General features: G+C 45.6%; 1 protein-coding gene across 4 annotated transcripts in view; it reads right to left on the reverse strand.

The window, feature by feature from the left end:
• The window catches only part of DIS3L2 (DIS3 like 3'-5' exoribonuclease 2), a 228,309-nt gene that overhangs the window by 189,235 nt on the left and 18,943 nt on the right, over positions 1–20,131 (reverse strand). For 3 of the 4 annotated variants that reach the window (XM_014601477.3, XM_014601481.3, XM_019499309.2), the window contains 4 exons: positions 16,961–17,119; positions 16,527–16,669; positions 8,944–8,997; positions 4,621–4,722 (listed from right to left, as the gene is read on the reverse strand). In XM_014601477.3, the coding sequence (XP_014456963.2) occupies positions 4,621–4,722; positions 8,944–8,997; positions 16,527–16,669; positions 16,961–17,119 (458 nt within the window). The remainder of the gene's footprint in view (positions 1–4,620; positions 4,723–8,943; positions 8,998–16,526; positions 16,670–16,960; positions 17,120–20,131) is intronic. The other variant, XM_014601479.3, reaches the window with a different exon arrangement.

Below are 20,131 nucleotides of genomic sequence, written 5' to 3' on the forward strand. Positions count from 1 at the left end.
GCGCCACGAGTCAGGACAAGAATTGAAGTCCCTAACGTGTCACCTTCTTCCAGCAAAGTCAGTCTTATACAAAAAGCAAACATAGGTCTGAGATGAGTGCTTATTTTCTTGCCATTTTCCAGTTGGTCTAATAAAAGGTATCATTTTGGAACCAAGAGTTCTAGTTTTTTGTACGCATATCGATGAAGGAACTGATGAAAGAGTGGAAGCAGGCTGCAAAGTGAATGCTGTCCTCTTATGCTGCTAACTGACTTTCCTTCTGTCCAGATGCTAGAAAAATATTGAAGTAATAATTCACGAACACTTTTTACCGTCTGGGCTACTGTACAAGGCGCATTACTGTACAGAACCTGAGTTTCAGGGATGGCTGCAGGTGCGACTCCATACTACTGCCAAACTTCTGGCATTTGGCTGAGCAACAAGGGGAGGGCAAGTGATGCTGGTGTGTGGACTCTACCCTGCTCTACGAGGCACATGGGAGCACAGCCCCTGGCATCAATGTCTCCATGCCTCCGTCTTGGTGCAGAAATCAGTGTCCTGGCTTAAGATGTGCTGCCTGTCATGAAAAGAATCAAACTGCCCTTCCTGAGGGCAAAGGGGAAGCTCTTCCTCAGGACTCCCTCTAGAAGCAGCTTTATTCGGTCTCCCCCTCCCGAGAGGACCCCCTGAAGCCAGTTCTGGCGCCGCTTCACAAGGGGCAAGCCTCTGGCTTCGAGACCCAGGCTCTTCTCATCCCCTGGCTTTTCTGATGCTCCATAGCACCCCGCTCCTCCTTTCTGGCCAACTCCTAAGGAGGGGGCGTTTTCTTTTTGTAAAGACGAGGGGTATGATCGACTCCAACTGTACAACAGCCTGCTCCAAAGCAGACAGTCTGTACTGCATGCCGTGCCATGCCAGTTCCCTCTGTCCTCCTTCGGACTTGGCACTGTCCACCCTGGGACACTTTCTCCCTGTCTGGCCCAAGACTTTCTCTCTCTGTCCACTCCAGGACTGTCTCCATGTCCCTTCTCAGACTTTCTCCTGTCCTCCAGCTCTCTCAGAGCCTTACTTCTTCTCCCCTAGCCTCCTTCATCACACACCCCAATTTTGGATGGCTAATTTTTGGGGAAAGGATGTGTGCGGTATGCAAGTAAATATAGCAACTATCCAGGGCTCATGCTAGCCTGTCAGATGCAGCAGTCTCCTTTTTTTAGACACGTATACTAGTTTCTCAGACACCCTTGGTTAGGCCAGCCATAAACAAATGGTAGAGAAAGGGCTCATGTGCGCTGAAACAGCACTGGAGCTTTACAATGCAGCAGAAGCCCAGCACACAACAAAAAGGGGCGTCTTTAGGACATGCAATCTGGGTTAAGGAACCACCTGATTTAGGAAAAGCCACCCCGCAACACTGTTTCCAGCCCTTTTAGAGCACCGAAGTCACTGCCACATAAGTCCGATGTGTTAACAACCTAATCCTTTGTGATATCAAGGCTCACCAACAAAAAAAACAAACACAAATCCAGTCTTCGGTGCAGTGCAAAACATTGGTTTGGGAATAGTAAACAGCAAAAAACCATTACTATACAAAGTGACAGTCTAGCAAACCAAATCTGTGTACTTTTCAAGGTATCCTCAGAGATTCACCACATTACTGCACATTTGATTTGTATTTTTCAAGGAAATAGTAGAGGCATCACAGCTCCTAACCAAAATGCCCAATGGGACAGCAATATTTCTTAGGCTAACAAGAGTTGCAGCTTATGGGTAAACGCAGCAGTTTATGGGTAAATGAAGGGAAAAGAACTGAAAATGGCTAGCTGCCATCTATCACCAATCAGTGAGAATTACTTGGCAACATGATAACAAATCTCCACGCAACTCTGTGATACCTTCTTCAAGACCCTAATACAAACACAAATGAGTAGCAAGAGACTCCGGGGAACTTATGAAGCTGGAAGGCTGAGTCAACCCCTGAATGCAAAAAACAGACTAGGCAGGAAAGACTCCTTGGATAAATCTGATGCCTGTTATTAGACCAATTCAAATATTGGAAAAAATTCTTCTTAGCAAAGCTTTTGGGCACACCTCCCCTTCGTCAGGCTGAGGAAGCATCTGCACATGGTCTGTGCTCTTCCTGGATGGAGCGCACAGACCATCTGCACATACTTCCCCCACCTGACAAAGGGTATTTGAGCCTGAAAGCTTGCTAAGAAGAATGTTTCCAGCTATTTGAGTCGGCCTAATAAAAGAAATCGGTTTCACCCAAAGAATCGTGTCTGCCTGTGTCCTTAGACCGACACGGCTACAACCTATACGCCTAAAACAGACTAGGACTTCCTACAATGGCCCTCTGTGTGACTTCATGCATTACTGTACGATTCACCCATTTAATTTTGAAAACTTCACAGTGGAGCAGTTAGACTTATATACTATGAAGATAAAAGTTTTCTCAGTTACCAGTCAGACCCCACACCTCCATTCACGTTGTGTTCCTTCATGTGTTGCCCAGAACAGGAAGAACATTCTGAACTGATCTTTTGGCATTGATATGCATTTGGGGATCCAACCATGACAACAACAGCCACAACTCTAGTGAACTCAGCTTTACTTTCACTTATATCACGTTTGCTTCCCATTTAATACTCAGGCAGCAGCAGTATCCTTTGAATAATGGATTTTCACCGAAACGTTGTGCAATATACACCTGAGTCTTCTGCTCAGAGGATTTTCAGGATTATCTTAAGGAAAGAATGAAGCTCTAAAAACATCCATGCAATCATTCTGGCCCTCTAAAAGCGTGGAAGTCGAAAGATTCCAGTTAATGTTCAACTGAAGGCTTTGCACATGCAAGTTTAAAGCTTTTCATATTAGCCTGTTTCCAACAAAGGACATGAAGGTAGTTGAGGAATGGGAAGACCCTGCTATCCTAAAGGACCCGAACTGTTCAAGACAGTCTGGATATTAGTCTTACAGAGCAGGCACCTATTTCATCTGTCTAATCCAGGACTGCACCTATTCAACTAAACTTACATGTCATTTTTCAATCAGGGCTCACAGTAGAGGTGATATCTTTGATTAGACCAGCAAGTTGGTCTAATCAAAAATATCACCTCTACCATGAGCCCAGATTGCTTTTTCCTCTAGACCAATACGGCTACAACCTGGATACCGGAGGTCATTTTTCAAGCACTTGAAAGGAATTTTAAAAATTCAAATATTTTAATTGGAGAATATATGGCAATTCTGTCACCTGCACGCAGAACAGCCAGGTAGAAGGAAGACAGACAGCACTCGGCGAGTAAAATTCTGCAGGATACGAAGACAAGCGATAAAGCAATACCTGTTTACTTTGTTTGAGTTATTCCACATTACGAGTTTGTTTGAAGGCTGGAATCATTGTGAGATTTGGAGTTGGAACAAAATAAGCTCTCCAGGCCCCACAAACTAAAGCAGGGGTGGGCAATTACTTGGGCTGGAGAGCCACTTAAGGAGTTCTGGCGAGCTGTGGTGGGTCAGGCGCAGGGTGCGCTGACCCTCCCTGGAGTGGCGGCAGCAGGGATGGGGGAAGCAATTGACCCTAGCTGGCTTCAGGCCCATCTACCCCACCCCACCCCTGGCCTCAGGCCCATCTACCACACCCACCACTGAGGGCACCAGATGGAGCAGGAGGGTGGGGGTCTCCATGAAGACTGGCCTGGGACCCCTGCGGGCAAGGCATGCTCAGCTGGGAAGATGGGACGGGGCAGCAGGCAGGCAGAGAGCAGCATCCAGGAGTGGGATGGGTGGGTGGGGTCAGGATCGCAGGGCCGGACCAGCGCAGGGCCGTGAGCTAGGGCCTGGGGCAGAGCCATGGTCTGTTCCCCGCACATCCCTGTGATGAGTGCCCATTCCACAGGCAAAGACGTGCGGGTAGTAGATCACGGCTCTGCCCCAGGCCCCAGCCCTGCAGACACCATCCTGCAATCCCAGCCCTACTGCCACCCAACCTGCTCCCAGACGCTGCTCCTCACCCCACCCGTGGACCCATCTCATCCGCCCAGCTGAGCCCACCCACCATGGAGACCCCGCCTGCCCACCAACTCCTTCCAGTGCCCATTGTGGCGGGTACGGGGTGGACTGGCAACAGCAGCCACAGAAGGGGCTGCCAAGAAGCTGCGTCTGGCCACCACGCTGCCATGCCACGTGTCCAGGGGTGGCAGAACCGGCTGCATGCACCATGGCCTGGCCTTCTCCCTGTGCTTGGGCTGAGCAGGAGACCTCTGTGGGTTGGACAGAACCCCTTGGCAGGCCGGATCGGGCCAAGCAAAATCACTCAGTGCCAATACATGAAGCCAGGTTGGTAGAAAACAAAGGGCCACAACTTCCATTCTAGGTTAGTAACCTGGGCAAGACACAGGCCTTCCAAAGTAATGGGAGCTAGTTATTTCCCACCCCAAGTGTGTGGTCTAATGTTTTAGTCATAAACATAGTTAAAAGATAAAACGTTTTAATCTGCTAAAGCCTAAGTCATAATTTATCTAAGATAGGGTTGTATAAAGTTCTTATGCTCATTAGTAAAGCCATATGTGAATATGCACAGAGGAGGACGTTGTAAAAGGCTCTTTCTGTGCAAACCATACAGATAAACATTGGACTGACCTTCCATTGCTCCTTGGGAAGTAGCTTCACCACCACAATGTCCCCATTCAGGGCTCTGTTGCGAGCGACCACTCCATCGATAAAGATATCGCGTGCCCCATCCTACAGGAAGAGGACAAAGAGAATAAATACCAGACCAAAAAGCCAAGGTTCAACTTGCTACAAGCGTTTTAAAAAAGCTCTGTTGTCATGGCAAACAGAACGCACGTGCTGGAGACGGAGGCACTGCAGATGTACACAGAAGCTAAACTTCACCAAGACATCCTCCAACACAGAGTCTCTCCTAGCAAATCGGCTCCTGTGTGCATGCTAGCACAGTAGTTCCACACAGTGTATAAGACAAAGCCAAGCCCTCAAAATGTATCATCTGCAACCTCAGCATAATTCCCCTCCAGCGACTCTTAGGAAAGGGGAGCTCTATCCCTCAAGTTGCCGATCTTTGAATACAGTGCTAGGGAATCCTGAAAAGCAGTGTTAAAAGGTGAACGAGAACTTCCCATGCTTCCCGGTCCTGGGTAAGAAAGCTGCAAGCGGCATGCCATGGACAAGACCCGTGGAGGTCAGAAAGAAGTCATGCTCTGAAGGCATTTGGTACTTTGAAAAGAGAGACAACCAGTTTCATTTTTTCCCCCATATCTGACATAAAATCGGTTTGAAATGTTGACCTGGCAATGCCGACTCAGACCAGACCTTCTGCTGGAACAGTCATGTTAAAACCCGTCCTCTCTGCATTCACGCCTTTACGTAACAGCTGCTGCTGCTGCGCTACACGCCATGATCAGCTGATGTTCTGCTCACAATCTAGACTTGGCTAGGGGCTTTTCCCCAGAAGGGGTGAAGAAAAGTAAAACAGTCTAAAGATTTTGTGACAGATTTGCGAGGTTTTTGCAGGGGACAGTTTACTTTTACGCACTCCATTTTGTCTGGTTACTCTCCAGTGCTCCCGATACCTTTATTTCTGCTTCCCTGTAATTCAACACAGGCTATTCTGCATGGCTACTTGTAACGCACCTTGGACACGCAAAACAATAAGCATTCAGTATTAATCTGTGCACTCAGAAATATTTTCTAATAACGCAGCTTCATTCTCTTTCCTAACCAAGTTAACCGTGGGTTTCTTTTGGCTGTAATGTTTTTTTAATTATTTTTCATAACCACAAGAAAATCCAACTTCAAGGGAACTAAAATCTTAGTCACCGTTTTTCTTTCTTTCCTTCTTTTTTTTTGGGTGGTTCTTCAACCACTTGCTCACAATTCTGTAGCACTTGGTAAAAAAAATTGCCATTTTATCCAGTCTCAAACCTAAGAGGATTTAACGTCACAGAAGTATTCTGCCCTGCTTAGGCTCCAAAACGGTGAAACAAAGAGAGGTGGTGCGCTGCCATTATGAACCGAAAGCCATTCTCCAAGACAGCAAATGAGTCTTAGAAGAAAAAGCAGCAGCAGCAGCTCAACAGCTGTGCAAAAGCTGCCTCCCATGACAAGATGCAGAAAAATTGCGAAGCTTTTTGGACCAACATAATTCAAATTAGAAACTGCTCTTCTAAGACCAGATTTTTTACATATGGTCCTCGCTCTTTTTTCCTGCCCCCATCAGCTCCTGAACGAAATACCATATATACAAAAAGGAAAATTCAACGGCCCCTCTTAAGATAAATGCCTTTTTTTTTTTTTAAGTAGCTATACAACTACTGCCCTAACACTGCCTCGTTGCAGGACAGGGTTGGTAAATGTGCTAATGTGGTTGCTCCATACATTTTTTTTTAAACTTTGCAAGAAAATATAAAAGCAGCTTCTGTGTCTGCCAGCAGCACCACTGGTTTGTACTATGCCAGCTAATTAAAATTATGCTGCCAGACAAAGCAAGGAGGGATTTTTTTGTTTTGATTTGCCGCCAAAAGTTCTCATCTTAAACAATTTCTCCAGGTATACGTGTTTCTACATGGGTTAGTTCAGTGCCTCCTAGAGAGGCTGTAATTAAAAACTGGCCTAAAGCTTTTTCCTGCATAAGCCACTTAAACTGCCATAAAAAAATGTAACATTTGTTTACCTGGAGTCTCAGATTTGTGGTCCAAGGGGTTAACTCGCACATTTCCAAAAATGTCTGGGATTTCCCTTTTATTGTCTCTTTCCACCTTACCAACTCTTCCCCCCCACGACAGTCAGTTGCTGTTTCATGTTGCTAATGTTATTAAAATGGGATTCAGCTGCAACACAATACTGGGATAACTTAAAAGGTCTACACTTATGCCTAGGTGTTTACACTGTATTAGCTGCGGGGCACATTACTGCAGGCGATCGGACCCTCTGCATCCGTCTCCCATTCGGCAAGCTATTTTACGACTATGTCGCCGTCTCAGAAAACAGTAGTAGTCTTTTATATTTCTATCTGACAGCAGGGAGATTTGCGGTCATTTTAATCTCTTCTGGAAATGAGTTCCACAGTCACGGGCCGGCCGCCAAGACAGCTCCATCCCTCACGTTCAGAGACTCCCTCCTGCAGTTGACAATTCCACCGTTCACGAGAGCGCAGCTACTGCGAGCGGTGAAGACTGCAGAGCGCGGAGCGGAGTTCGTCCCGTGGCAGGTGTTAAAGATCAGGTCAAGCCTGGACCCTTCCCTCTGCCTTCGACGCGAGACGGTACACAATAGCAGCAGTTGGGACAACGTACAACCAGAGACGCATGGTGTTCGAGGTGACCAGCTGCTACATACGAACCAAATGAAATCATAGCCAAGGCAGGGGCTGACGAACAGGGGGCTCTGCCCTGGCCAGCTGCAAGGGAAGGATGGAGATTTTTCACAGCTGTAGCTCTTTCAGCATCTGGCAGCAACGGAGAGTCTTGTGGGACGACAGGGCTGTGAGCCATCCCGCCGCCCTTGATGGAGGGTAACGTTATGCTAACGATGCGTCCCCCTGCACATAGCTTCACAGTGACCATCTCCACCTTGGGCAGAGTCCTCTTTGTCCAGGTGCTGATGCTCCTTCCCAGTGGGAGATAGAGTGGCTGGTGCGATTTAACCCACAAAGGGAAGGAAACCGCGAACGATGGCCAGAATATCCTTAACTAACCTGCAGTGCCTATGCGTTGCAGTACACAAGGCAACAAGCCCGCTGCCTGACTATACCAGGCAATCACTAAGCACCAGGGGGAATGAAGGATAGAGCTTCAAATTCAGCTGCTCCTGTGTTTGCAGCTGGACTTAGTATTTTGCCTGTGTTGTGTGGTTTATGGGAATATGTTTAACAGTCTACACCTACCTTACTTGAGAAAGCAAAAAGAAAGGACTACCACTCCTTTCCCTGTTCCACGCTAAAGCCTACTTTACAAAAGCACCGCAAACAGCTGTGCAAAAGTACCTCCTCCCCCAGTGAATTTTAAGAGTCTCTCTCATTGCATCACACTACGTAATGCAAGACCTTCCCTGAGGAAAGAGGCTAAAGTCATCATCATCAAGAACTGAGCAACAACGGACGTGAGCAGAGATCTCTGGATTTTCAATCCAGGCTCAGAAAAAAATCATGGCCAGAAGCAGGAGAGACATCAATGCCACCAGCACTTCACTGCCTGAGACGGGGCAGGGGGGGTTTCTACTCTACACCCAAACAAAACCTCGTTTCAAGAGGCAACTCACTTCCACATCAACACCAAAGTGTGGATCCAGACACTTCCAAATGACTGCCCTCGGCTACACCAGCTGCCAGGTAACCTTGACTAATTGAGGGCCTCGAAAGCACAAGTGTCTTTCTATTCTGGTGACAAAGGAAGGGGGAGAGCGGCACAGCACGGGCCTGTGTGATGGCAGCAAACCCCAAGCCAAACTCAAAACACTTTGCACAGGCGAAGGCACCTTAAAAAGAATCACACGCGTTACTTTTGGACCGACTTTTCAAATTAGCTCATGCAGCAGATTGAAAGTGGAGAGCATATTTGTTTAGGGAAGATTAGCTTGAATCAGTGGAAAATCTATAAACCCTCTGTAGCCATAAACCAAGGGTTTACAATTACACTAACTGGTGGTCCTCAAACCTGGGTTCAGCTGGCTCCAGTAAGCTAAAAGGACACATCCCCCCTTTGATGAAAGTTCAGACACATTCAACAGCACTTTACAGTATTAAAAACAAGTTGCTGCTTGGGGTTTTCTGTCTTTCCCTCAGATTACGTGCATATCTTCAGGATTTATTTAAATTGATTCCCAACTGATTTATCTTGCTACACACATCTAAATGACATTTCATGTATAGTATCACTGCTATCTTAATAAACATTCACTTAAGCACTCCAGAGTGTTACACTTAGCAGAGATGTAAATTATACCTACCGGAGATGGAATGAAGGCTTCATGGTATTTCTTTGGATTGATCCTCAATGGGCCCTTAAGAAAAAGAGGGTTCAAGATTATGTCTAGAATATATAATTTTTTAAAAAGACTATTAGTTCAGTTGAGCAGTTATAAGCACTGCATTTACAGGGAAACACGGAAGATGCATCTGCATTTCCATGATCTCTCTCAAGTTTTGATATTAGTGCCTTCACATCTAGGCAACGTCCAACCACAATGCAATGGATGGGCTTATTCAGATGCAACAGCTTTCTCCGATTCCCACCTTCGATGGAGGCAGACGTCAGGGTTTCAGATGCCATTCTTTCCAACCTTACACCACAAAGAAAGGCACTTTCAGAAAATGCTTCTCAAGAGTTAATTTTTCTGTTGACCAATATTTTTTCCTCCTTTTAAAGTATTTAAGTTTTAAGGAAAATTCCTAGCCTCTCAGTTATGCAGTCTTTCCCAACAGCCGTAGCAACACTGCATTAAACCTGGTCACTGTGTTGGATCAAGAATCTTTACTGTTGGATTTGTACTGCAGTAGCACCTTGGAGCCCCGGTCGGGGACCATGCCTCCACCAGGACTGGCACTATACAAAAAGATGAATGCACCTGCCCAAATCTAAGTTACCTGCCAGAAGACAGCAAGCTGCATTACAACCACAACATGTGCAACATGACTGAGCGCGAGTTCGAGATACAGGCAACCCCCGCTTAGCACTATAACGCTCGTTCTACATTGAGACCGGATTCCACTTGGCGCTCAGCGAGTTTCATTATAACGCTCACGGGCATTGTCTAGCTGGCAGCAGGTTTTGCTTAACATTACTCCATTTAACACTCAGTTTTTCGGGATCCAATTAAGCGTGCTACGCGGGGGCTGCCCATATTATGACAGACTGTGATCTTTACTTCGCTGCTCCCGGACCGGCCACTGCTACTCCCCAATGTGCCAGATTTATGAGGTTATACTGTATTTTCAGGCAAAGGTTGTTATCAGGCAAGTAGTAATTTAAACATATTGCGACAAGTTAATTATTCCATATCTCCCTGCGTTCAGGTTTTATTGTGCACCCAAGGTCAAATCTATCAGATACATTTTTTACTGACATGCAAAATGCTCATCCCAAAAGCAGATACCTTCTCCAGGGCCACCCTTTCCCATGGCTCTAAAACATGTCACCATAAAAAACAGATAGTGGTTAGAGGGGAACTTTCTGAAGGTTTTATCTGCTGCTGCTATCTAATCAGCAGAAATCACCCAGGCCCTCCTTCATCCCTAGCACCTGAGCAGGGCGAGCTCAACAGCCACAAACTCTATACTATATTCAGGAATGGAAATAATAGGAATAGAACAGTCCCCTACTTTTTATCTGGTTTTGGTGAGACACTCTTTGCTTTTAAAATACTTCATTTTGTTATATGTATAAGATGCATTTATGTTCACACACACACACACTTTTGAAGGCAGAAGGGAAAGAAAAGAAGAAATGTTTCCTCCATCAGTGGCTCCTGCCAGAAGGTGAAAGCCTTCCTGGAGTCCAGCTGTGCCTTTGAACTGCTCACTAACACGGACAGTAGCAATAACTCCATGGCAAAGATATTTTAAAGGGAAAACTGAAAAGCTATTTCTAAAATAAAAGCATTTGGAAAAAGAAAAAAAAGCATTTGAGATCCAAAAGGCTTAAATCAAGTTTAGCCACATTTAAATTTAAATAAGTGCAAACACACTTAGAGGACATGCACTTTCTTCTTCCTTATTTGCCAAGTCAGGATTCGATTCCCCTACAACAGGTCATACTGTCATTAACATAAAGGAAGCATTTCTGCTCCTTGTATTCAGGCACGTTAGCTACTAGAGAAGAAAGGAAAGTGCAAACAGCAGATTATGGGCTGTTTTAGAATAATGAATATTCAATTGCAAGAGTGTCACAGGAACTGCAATCAGACAGATGCAGTTAAAACTAAATAAATGTTAGTCTTAGAAAAAATGAAATAGCATTATAGCTAAATAGCTGCATTAGTAAATGCTTTTCCTTTTGAATGAAACGTTAAAGCTTTCTTCATCCATATATTTGGGATAATGTCTTCAATTTGTTATATAAAATCTATTCCATCTGCGTTCAAACTTCTGTGTTTAGCAATGACAGGAATCTCTTATGGGAACTGCTTCCTTATAAATTCACTGCAGCATATTATTTTATTTTATTTATGTATTCTGGGAAGCACCCTGACTCCAGGAAAATAAGCTGAACACATCTGCAACTTCTGCTGGCTCAAGGAAGAATTTGATAGTTTGTGAAAGGTTTTTGTTTTTTTTGAAAGTTTAAAACCATCAGCACCAGGAGAGGGGGGAAAAAAAAAAATCAGCTCTATAATCATGCATTATATCCTTTTGACCTGATTTGTGCTCTTTGCTGCAAAATGTCTTATTCGCTGCAGAATTAACACTCTGACTAGTTACTTATTTCCTTGGGTTGTTTGTACCATGGAAAACGTCAAAGAGAGCGCCATGCTCAAGCAAAATGAGATCTAGTGCACTGGAAATGTGTGAGGAATAGCCTCCTTTAGGATTGGAACCCATTTCAATGATGAAAATGCACAAAAAAAAGCTTGTTTCTATAGTCAGTTATCAAATCGCCAGCCTGATAAGCTGGAAACAGGAGGTGGCTATTGAGAGCCACGCAATGGGAGAACATGTTGGCAGGGGGGTGGGGGGGAAATAGTGTTTAGCAAAGAATACGTCTCCCGGGGGTACAGTGCAGTGCCACGGAGAGACCCAAACTACCTGCATGGACTGGAAAAAGAGCAGCCACATTAGTGCCTGCATCTAGCCTCCGAGCTTGTACATCCAGAGCAAAGGAGGAACACCCTTTGTCATGCTAAAGGACCTCCCTGAGATAGTCAGGCCCAGGCTGCTGCAGGTAGTCACAGGCCAGTATCTCATGTACAAATGGAAAATCATGTTTTGCACACGTGGCCAATAAGGCACCTAACTGGGTCTGTACACACCAGCACTCGATTTGCACGTGATGGCTGAATATCAAAGTCTCAGCATATTTACCGCTGCAAGGCCTCTTTACATTTTATACACATTATATAATTACCCCCAGCCTCAAAACTCTGATGTCAAGTAGCATTAAAATACTTTTTCTCTCGATCTTTCCCTTAAGCGAGGAACTCCCAAGGTTTATCTTCGAAAGCAGATGGGTCCCGTTATCTGTGCCTATGAAAATCCTATTTACAATGTAGTACATTTCACGCTGTGATATCATATCTGGAACTAGTCGCTCTCCCCATCTGCAGAGAACAACTGTTCTCATGTGTGTATTCGGGGCCGAGGTGCTGGCTGCAGGGTCTCATGATGTCACACACTAGGGCTGTATTATTTTACAATAACTTGCAAACAATAGCTGCTATATTTATCAGTGTTTTTATGTCAGCCCAGCCAGCATTTTGGGAGGGGAAAGGTTTGCAGCCAGGTTTCTAAAACATTTCCCGATAGTTCAGGTCAACCTCTCACACGCACCAAAACGAGGAATTACAATTTGTTACGCTCCTCACAGGTCGCAGAAGACAGGATTTCCCAACTCTCTCTCTTCTTGCAGAACCAGAGCAACAGATGCTTCGACAAGACGTCAAGCATCCCAAATCAAGCAGCTCATAACATGCGTGCCCAGATTGGTTTGTGATGTAAAAACACAGAAAAAGGGCAGTTCTTAAGTATCGAGCCAGTGCTGAGAACAGCTTTAAAAACAGCCCACAACTACATAAAGAAATCAGCTTTCTCCCCCCCTCAAGTCTTCATGCTTCTGAAGAAACTGCTTTCTTTACGGGAAGTTATTCTGATGACAGTTCAGGGCCTCTGTAAATCAGCAGGAGCATTTACCCATCTAGACCCCAACGCCCAAGAAGTCTTGCTCACTTTGCTCACCCAGCCCTTGACCTGGACTGGTGAATAATGTTGGCAAGGGTTCATAGACAGTAAGGGCTGGAAGGGACCTTGTGAGATCGAGTCCAGCCCCCTAAGATGCTGAAAGGCCCTTTTGCTCATGTTGTTTAATAGACAGCCAGCATCCATTAGCTGACTCTAAACAGTTTGTTCAACTACTCAATTAAAGCAACAGCGTGACAAATCAATACGGGATTCCCCAGACAGGTGTGATCATGGGACAGACTCCAACAAATCCTTTCCATAAGAACAGACTACTGAATTCAGATACCTGAAATTCATACAGTCTCTCTTTCCCTGGTCTCCCTGTTGACAAGCACCTGCCACGAGCAAAGGCATTGACAGGCTTGTTGCGATCATCCAGGCAGGACTCATAAGATTTTGTGCAGGAGGTCCCTGATGATCGCAGATGTCCAGGAGAGGCTTTTTTCTAACACCATGTTACAGGAAACCATTGCTATAGTCCGGTCGTATCACAGAAGCCTCATAAAGTAGGGCTGGAAGGGACCTTAGGAAGTCACAGCGATTCCAACTCCCTGCTCGTGGAAGGACAAGCCTTGTCCAAACCAAGCGTTTCTCTGAACAGCTCTTAAAACTTTCAAAAACGCCTCCTCAGAGCTGAGATCAGGGTCCTTCCCATGTGACAGACCTATTTCTGTGCTCAGCCACCCAGAATCCTCTGGCTGATCCTACTGCTTGGTGACAAAGACACTGCCAGAAGCCCAGGAGAAAAGGTAAAGTATAGACACAGCCACGGACACCAATTAAAAGAGCATTTCCAAGAGCACAGTAACATCTTGCTTGTAGAGACCGATGGAGTAATTCTGCAGCTGGTTCCCTCCTTCCTCAGAGGTCTTAAAGAGCAGCACTGAAGACCCAGTCGTCTAGTGAGAGTCCTGACAAGATCTTGGGGCTTCATCCCAACCCCTTGCCTGTGTAGGGTGCATTTAAAGCCACTTGTAGGGCTAATGACAGAACACTAGGGGACACAAGAAATTTGGGGCTGCAGTGCCCTGCTGCTACACTCGGCTCTATATCTCCTTCATCAAATCCAGATTTGGGGATTTCAATACCTTCCCCCATGACAGAAAACTGGCCCAAAGGAGAAGGGCTGCAGCTTTACCTTAATGAGGCACGTGGGAAAGTTTCTGTCGGGGAGAAGTACGTGAGCTGCAGGAGGAGCTACACCACTGACACCGTGTGCGAGGCCCTCTGGAAGGCATCGCTTCCCTGGGATTCTCAGGTTGCAGCTGAGCCCTGCCATGACTGCTATCATCTGCAGCTGGATTGCACCACTGCAGTGGGCCTTAAGCCTTGTCTCTGTACTTACCACCACTACGCCAAGGCGCTGGAACGTGCACCAAGAAAGCTGTTTGGAAGGTTTGGCTGGTGCATCATGAGGTTGCAGCTTCCTGAGCAAGGAGGGCTTCTCCCCTGACGCAGGTACAGAACAGTTGGGGGCTCCAATATCTCCACTGGGTTTCTTGGCTTCCAGGTGTAGATACCTGCGGCTGTCAGACTGCAGTCACCTGGGGCCAACCTAACACTTGGGACCACAACTGAAGTCAATTAAGATGTGATGTATAACCCTTTCTACAACCGGTCAGGGGACGGACATACAAGGAATTTGCCTCGGGATGAAAGGGGACAAGGCTTTATGTTTCAGTCATTTCACTGTAATTGCCCATGTGCACACACTTACCTGTCAGTAAAGCAAAATCTAAAACCACAGCAGCTTTACCCTTTCTGAAAGGGAACAAGTTATGAAGACTAGCTTCCACTTAGGGAGGAGCAAGAATGTGTACATGGGCAGTTATCACGGAGCGACTGATGGGCAGTAAAGCCATGCCCTTTTTGCCTTGTTTGTACATCTATACCCTCCGAGGTGAGCAGATATCGTTCTCCAAAGAGAAAGCGTGCTGTATGAAATCCCTTCCGCAATTCCAAACTCTGTGTTCTAGCTACAACATTTGTAATGAGAAGTCTGACAAACTGTTTGAAACCTTAATCACTTGTGAAACTCATACAAAAAAAGTGAAAGCTTTTCCTTTATAAAAATAGGGAGAAGCTGCAATTAGGGTCGTGATAGTTTCTGCACGGCTTTTGTATCATTTTAGTGGCTAAGGCTTTTCACTTGAGACTGGCTCCGGTTTCCGAACAGGCTGAACCTCCAAAAAAGAAAACTATTTTGACTCCCGAAGAGGAAAAGCAGGCAGCTCTTCTGGGCGCTGCTCTCTGAAGAGTGCAAGAATGACATTTCTTCCTTTTCCCGTACCATCTCCATGAACATAGTAGTCTACCCGGAAAGAAGGATGCATCCAGAAAAGTCAAAGGTGACAGCAGGCCACTGATCAGTCCTTGCAAAGGACACCACCAGGCTGACCTGTACTTCAGTAGGGAAGGGATTTGCATTGTTCTCATAAAGTCCTCCCTTCACTTTGGCCAGTTCAACCAAGCTGCCAAATTCTGCTCCTTTAGGATGTGGTTCCTTTTATATTACTATGATTACATGAAGTCATATGGCTGCCTTCAGTTCTGGGATTCCAGTTACTCTTCAAATACTTGTACAATGCCCTGTATACTCAGTGTACAAGTCATAAGCTGCAACAACACCCTGCGTACTCTGGTAAGATCCGACTGGAAACCAGCAGATAAGCCAACCTGTTATCAAAGTGTTAGCATGTTCTAGCCTCAAACTTCATTCTCTAACAGTGCCACACCTTTGATTGATGGTAAAGAAACTGGCATATATTCTGGTGCCAGTTCTCAAATAAAAACGGAGTGCCAGTCTCAGTGGCCTTTGACAGCACAACCACAAAAACACAAGAGTGGCTTTCCATGAATGTAGTACAATCTATCAAATACCTGCCAAAAGAATTTGCCATCATGCAGCCAGGCCACAGCTCTACACAGCACGTATCTGTGAAGGCTTTGGTTTATTTTACCTGGTTCGCTTAAGTTATGATCTTTCGCTGCATGTCTGTGGGGCCAGGACACTACTTTGTCCTTGGGACTTCCAGCTTCACGTCTCATCTATACATGCCCAAAGAGAGAGCCACAGGAGAGACGAGAGTGAAGCGACAGAATGCCTTGGGGAAAGCAAGACTGCCCACCCAGTCGCTGAGACCGGATGAACTCCAGAGGAAGGAAACTTTTGCTTGGGGTAAACTCTTTTTATTTATGCTGATAAAGATTTGCTACTGCTCCAGGGCCTTGCCTATTTATCGCTATTTTATTTCTCCCGAGTCTACCCCACCAGCTGTGTGCAGTGGCATACTTTGTAAGAGTAATGAGGTCTTCGTAACAGATGATTAATCACAGCGCTGCCTCCGCCATTTAAACTCTGCTGAAAAGTAGGACCAGACTTCTGAGACTCATCAAATGTGTGGATCAGTGGTTTTACTGTACATGCAGCCAACACAGCCCAAAAACTTAAATGAACAAAAAAGCTTAATTGTAAAGTCCCAGAGCTGCCTGGGGAAAGAAAAAGAAACCCCCGCCCCTTCTAAAAGAAATCACCAAATAATAAATACATTAAAAATGGGTGACATGCTATTATGAGCCCCTGTTATTACCGCAGATGTATCAGTAACAAAAGAGCAACAGCAGCGTATGTTCTAGGCACCTGAATAAGCTCGCCTCTTTTCAATCCTGCCGAAACATCTTCCTTTGACAAGTAAGCTTCAAATATATTCTTCTTCCTCCCTCTGCCAGCTTTATTCCGATTCTTCCGGTCGCCTGGGGTGGAGACAACAGCATGGGCCATTCCTACAAACGGATACAAATCCACACATCACCTTTCGAACCCGAGTCCATTTGTGTACTTTAACCGCGGTTATACGGAGCCTTTCTATTCAAGACTGAACTTTTGAGAGCAGCCTGCTGAGGTGACAGGCGCACAACATGCTTCAAGACTAGAGTGACCATATATTACAAACAGCCCTTCACTGCTCCTTTCAGATTTGAGAACACAATACCCCGGGCCATCTTTTAGCAGTGTCAGAGCATGTATTTCAAAGCAGCATGTTTCTGAAGTGCATGTACGCTTTGCCTGAATACCTCTGGGTGTTCCCAGTTGTCTAGGATTTACTCGGCAGTCTGAATTGCTCACTGTTTCTATCTGAGATTCAGAGAGTTGCCTCTTCCTATCCAGGTGCTGGGGAGCTCTGGCTGATTCAGAGTTGTTTCTGGTCCTTATAAAGACTCTCCTTTCCCCACCTGAAATGAAACACAGGTTTGTAATGGAGGATGAGAGAAAAAGAACACTTCCCACATTATTATCCATGGTAGATATGCATATTCAGAGAGCCCGAATACGAGCCACACTTATGGGCCACGTTCTCAACCCCAAAGAAAAGTCATCTCCAGTAGTTCGTTATTCCAGTAGCTCACTTGCAATCCCATGTTGGCTCTTCATGCATCCTCATTCCCCCGCTAACTTATTTTAGCATAAACTAAACTCTGGAAACTCCTAGATTAATATTTGGATACACCCCCCCTTCCAAAATCCTGGGAAATTCATTAGCCTCTTGGTTTGTTTGTGTGACTGGTTTCAAAGCCCTCCTCAAACCCCCAGGTAGCAAGGAGATGTAAATCCATTCTGAATTACACGAAGAACAAACATGGTAGTATTAGAAAGAAAAAAAAAAAATCAATGTGCTTTGGATAATTAATTCTGTTGCTACTAGAGGAAGAACACTGAGACCTTTGTTCACTTGCATATACCAACACTGGGTAAAGAGCTAGCAGGAACCGAGTCCTGTCTGCTTAGAAAAGGCCACAATCTTTTGCAAAGGCTTACCTTACCTTTCTCTGCCCTCAACCTCAGACTTGCCTGCTGCCTGGCAAGCAAGCAGCAGCTTTAAAAGCTTATGCCAGCGCTGTTCCCTGGATGGAAGAGGAAATGTGAGGCAATACAGCTGCCCCTTTGGCCTTCCACCTGGATATTGAACATGTCATCGCAGCTTCGCCTTCCAGCCCGTTGGCTGCAGGCCCAGAAGCTAAGCTCGTACCTTCAAGTCTGAAAAATGTATGGCAGCCAACTGACTTTGTTAATGGTCTGTCCGAGGTCCAACGCAATTTTACAGTGTATGGCATCCCTTACAAACTCAGCCCCCTAAATTGTTCTACAGAAATAAATAAACGGCAGAGGGGAAAGATATTAAGAGGTACGGACAAGGGAGAAAAGATGTATGTTTTCAGGGGAGATTCGAAATAAGATGGTGAGCTACGGAGACTGCGTTTCTCCAGCGGCAACTGGTGGTAACAACCTCCCACGCCCAGAGCGGCCAAGTAGAGAGGGGCAAGGCAACTAAGAAGACGGGAGAGCGAGAAAGAAAGAAGTTGGCTCAAGCAAGCCCAGGGAAAGTTTAAATGCAAGAGCAATCATTTTGCATTACATCCAGAAACAAAATGAGGAATCTGTGGTACAGCTTGATGGGGGGGAGAGGAGGACTCTTGTGGTTTCTTCATATCTGACAAGGCATTTTGCATGCACTTCAGCTTGGAGAGAATGGCTTTGAGACACAACCGGAAAGAGAGCTGCAACTGCAATGTAGCCTGATTGAAACCACAGATTGAGGTGTAAGAGAGGCAATTATGTACACCGACGGTGTTATGGGGCGGAGGCTTGCAAACACACAGGAGATTCGAGGGAAAGATACCAAGTTACACGCACCTTTATATTGAGCTGCCACCGGGGTAGAGAAAGCGAACTTCAGGATGTCATTTGTTGCAACAAGATTCAAGAGTTACCTTTGTGATACTACAGCCATGGGGTTGGAAGGGACCTCGAGGGTCTTCAGGGCCAACCGTGCCCTCCCCACATGATACTCTGAAATGATCCCTGTCAATGCTCATCTGGCCTCCTTTGAAAACCTCCCCTGCAGGAGACCCCACAGCTTCCCTGGGCAGGCGGCTGCCCTGCCTCAACTGCTCTAACACTAAGGGAGTATTTTCTTGATATTTAATCTAAATCTACTTGGCTGCAATTGAAAGCCATTGTTTCGTGTCCTGCCCTCTGCAGCAAGGGAGAACAGATGTTTTCCCTCTTCTCGATGACAGCTTTTCAGAGGTTTGAAGACGACTGCCTTGTCCCCCCCCACTTAAATCGCCTTTTCTCTAAGCTAAACAAGCCTGGCTCTCCCAATTAGATAACTTGCCCCTTAAAGCTAGTCACTAAGCAGTCAAAATTAATCTTCTCCAAATGCTTTTCTGCTGTTCTTGCCATCTGATAATATTCAGGCTGGGTAACCACAACCCGTCCCAAAAACCAACAGTAATGAAATCACTCTGTAGATGACTGCCGCTAAATTGAATATCTCACCACTGACCGAAATAACTAGTAAATTAAAATTGTCCAGGACACAAGGTGCACCACAGGAGCTGCACGGTATTTGCTCGTATGCCAGACGCCCCCAAACAAGACATGCACCTGGAAGGCAGAATGTAGGAAAAAAAAGATATTTTTTCCGAGTCATGGCTGTGAACTGACTGCATGCAGCAGCTCACTTGCCCACTGTCAGCTCGCTGGCTGCTTCAGGCAAAAGCCACCGTGTTAATCCTTTCACAGCCACTGATGAGTGTTGGCTACTCAGCCAAAAGTGGCTGCGAGAGGGTTAAAACTCGATTCTGTGCTTGCTGGCCCAGAGAGAAACAGCAGCCATTACAGCACAGCGTCTCCATGCTTCTATTCTGGCAAAGAAAATCACCTTTCCCACGTCAGATATATACCCCAATTTTGGAGGAATGATTTATGGGGAAAAGGGTGCGTATGGTTTATAAGTAAGTATGGTGGTTATTCCCTAGGGATGCATTTAGGTGATTTATAAAACACTTCCAAACTCTTCCACCTGAAGGAGAGTCTGTAAATGCAATGCAAAATAGTCATGCTCGTATCTTAAGGCTGGTCTGCACCGGTAACGTTCAACGAAGGAGGAGAAATGTATTTTTCTTCAAGAAACTTAAACAAGTAACTTGGATCCCCTCTGGGACTATGAAGAGAGGATGCAACCTTATAAAATTAAAGGGAAGCTTCCTATGCACTGAACTGATCCACAGAAATTGGCTTGTTTGTCTGCCCCACAGTACGTGGAAGCTAAATTCTGGTAATTTGGCAGGTGTTTCATCTAGAAGCAAATTGCTCCATTTTAGCTTCCAGTTACTACAGAAGAAAGCAGGCACGTGACACTTTTTTTAAAGTGGTATGACTGTTTTCTCTGTCCAGACCCT

Source organism: Alligator mississippiensis, chromosome 7 (genome assembly GCF_030867095.1).
Source record: "Alligator mississippiensis isolate rAllMis1 chromosome 7, rAllMis1, whole genome shotgun sequence".
Taxonomy (NCBI): domain Eukaryota; kingdom Metazoa; phylum Chordata; order Crocodylia; family Alligatoridae; genus Alligator; species Alligator mississippiensis.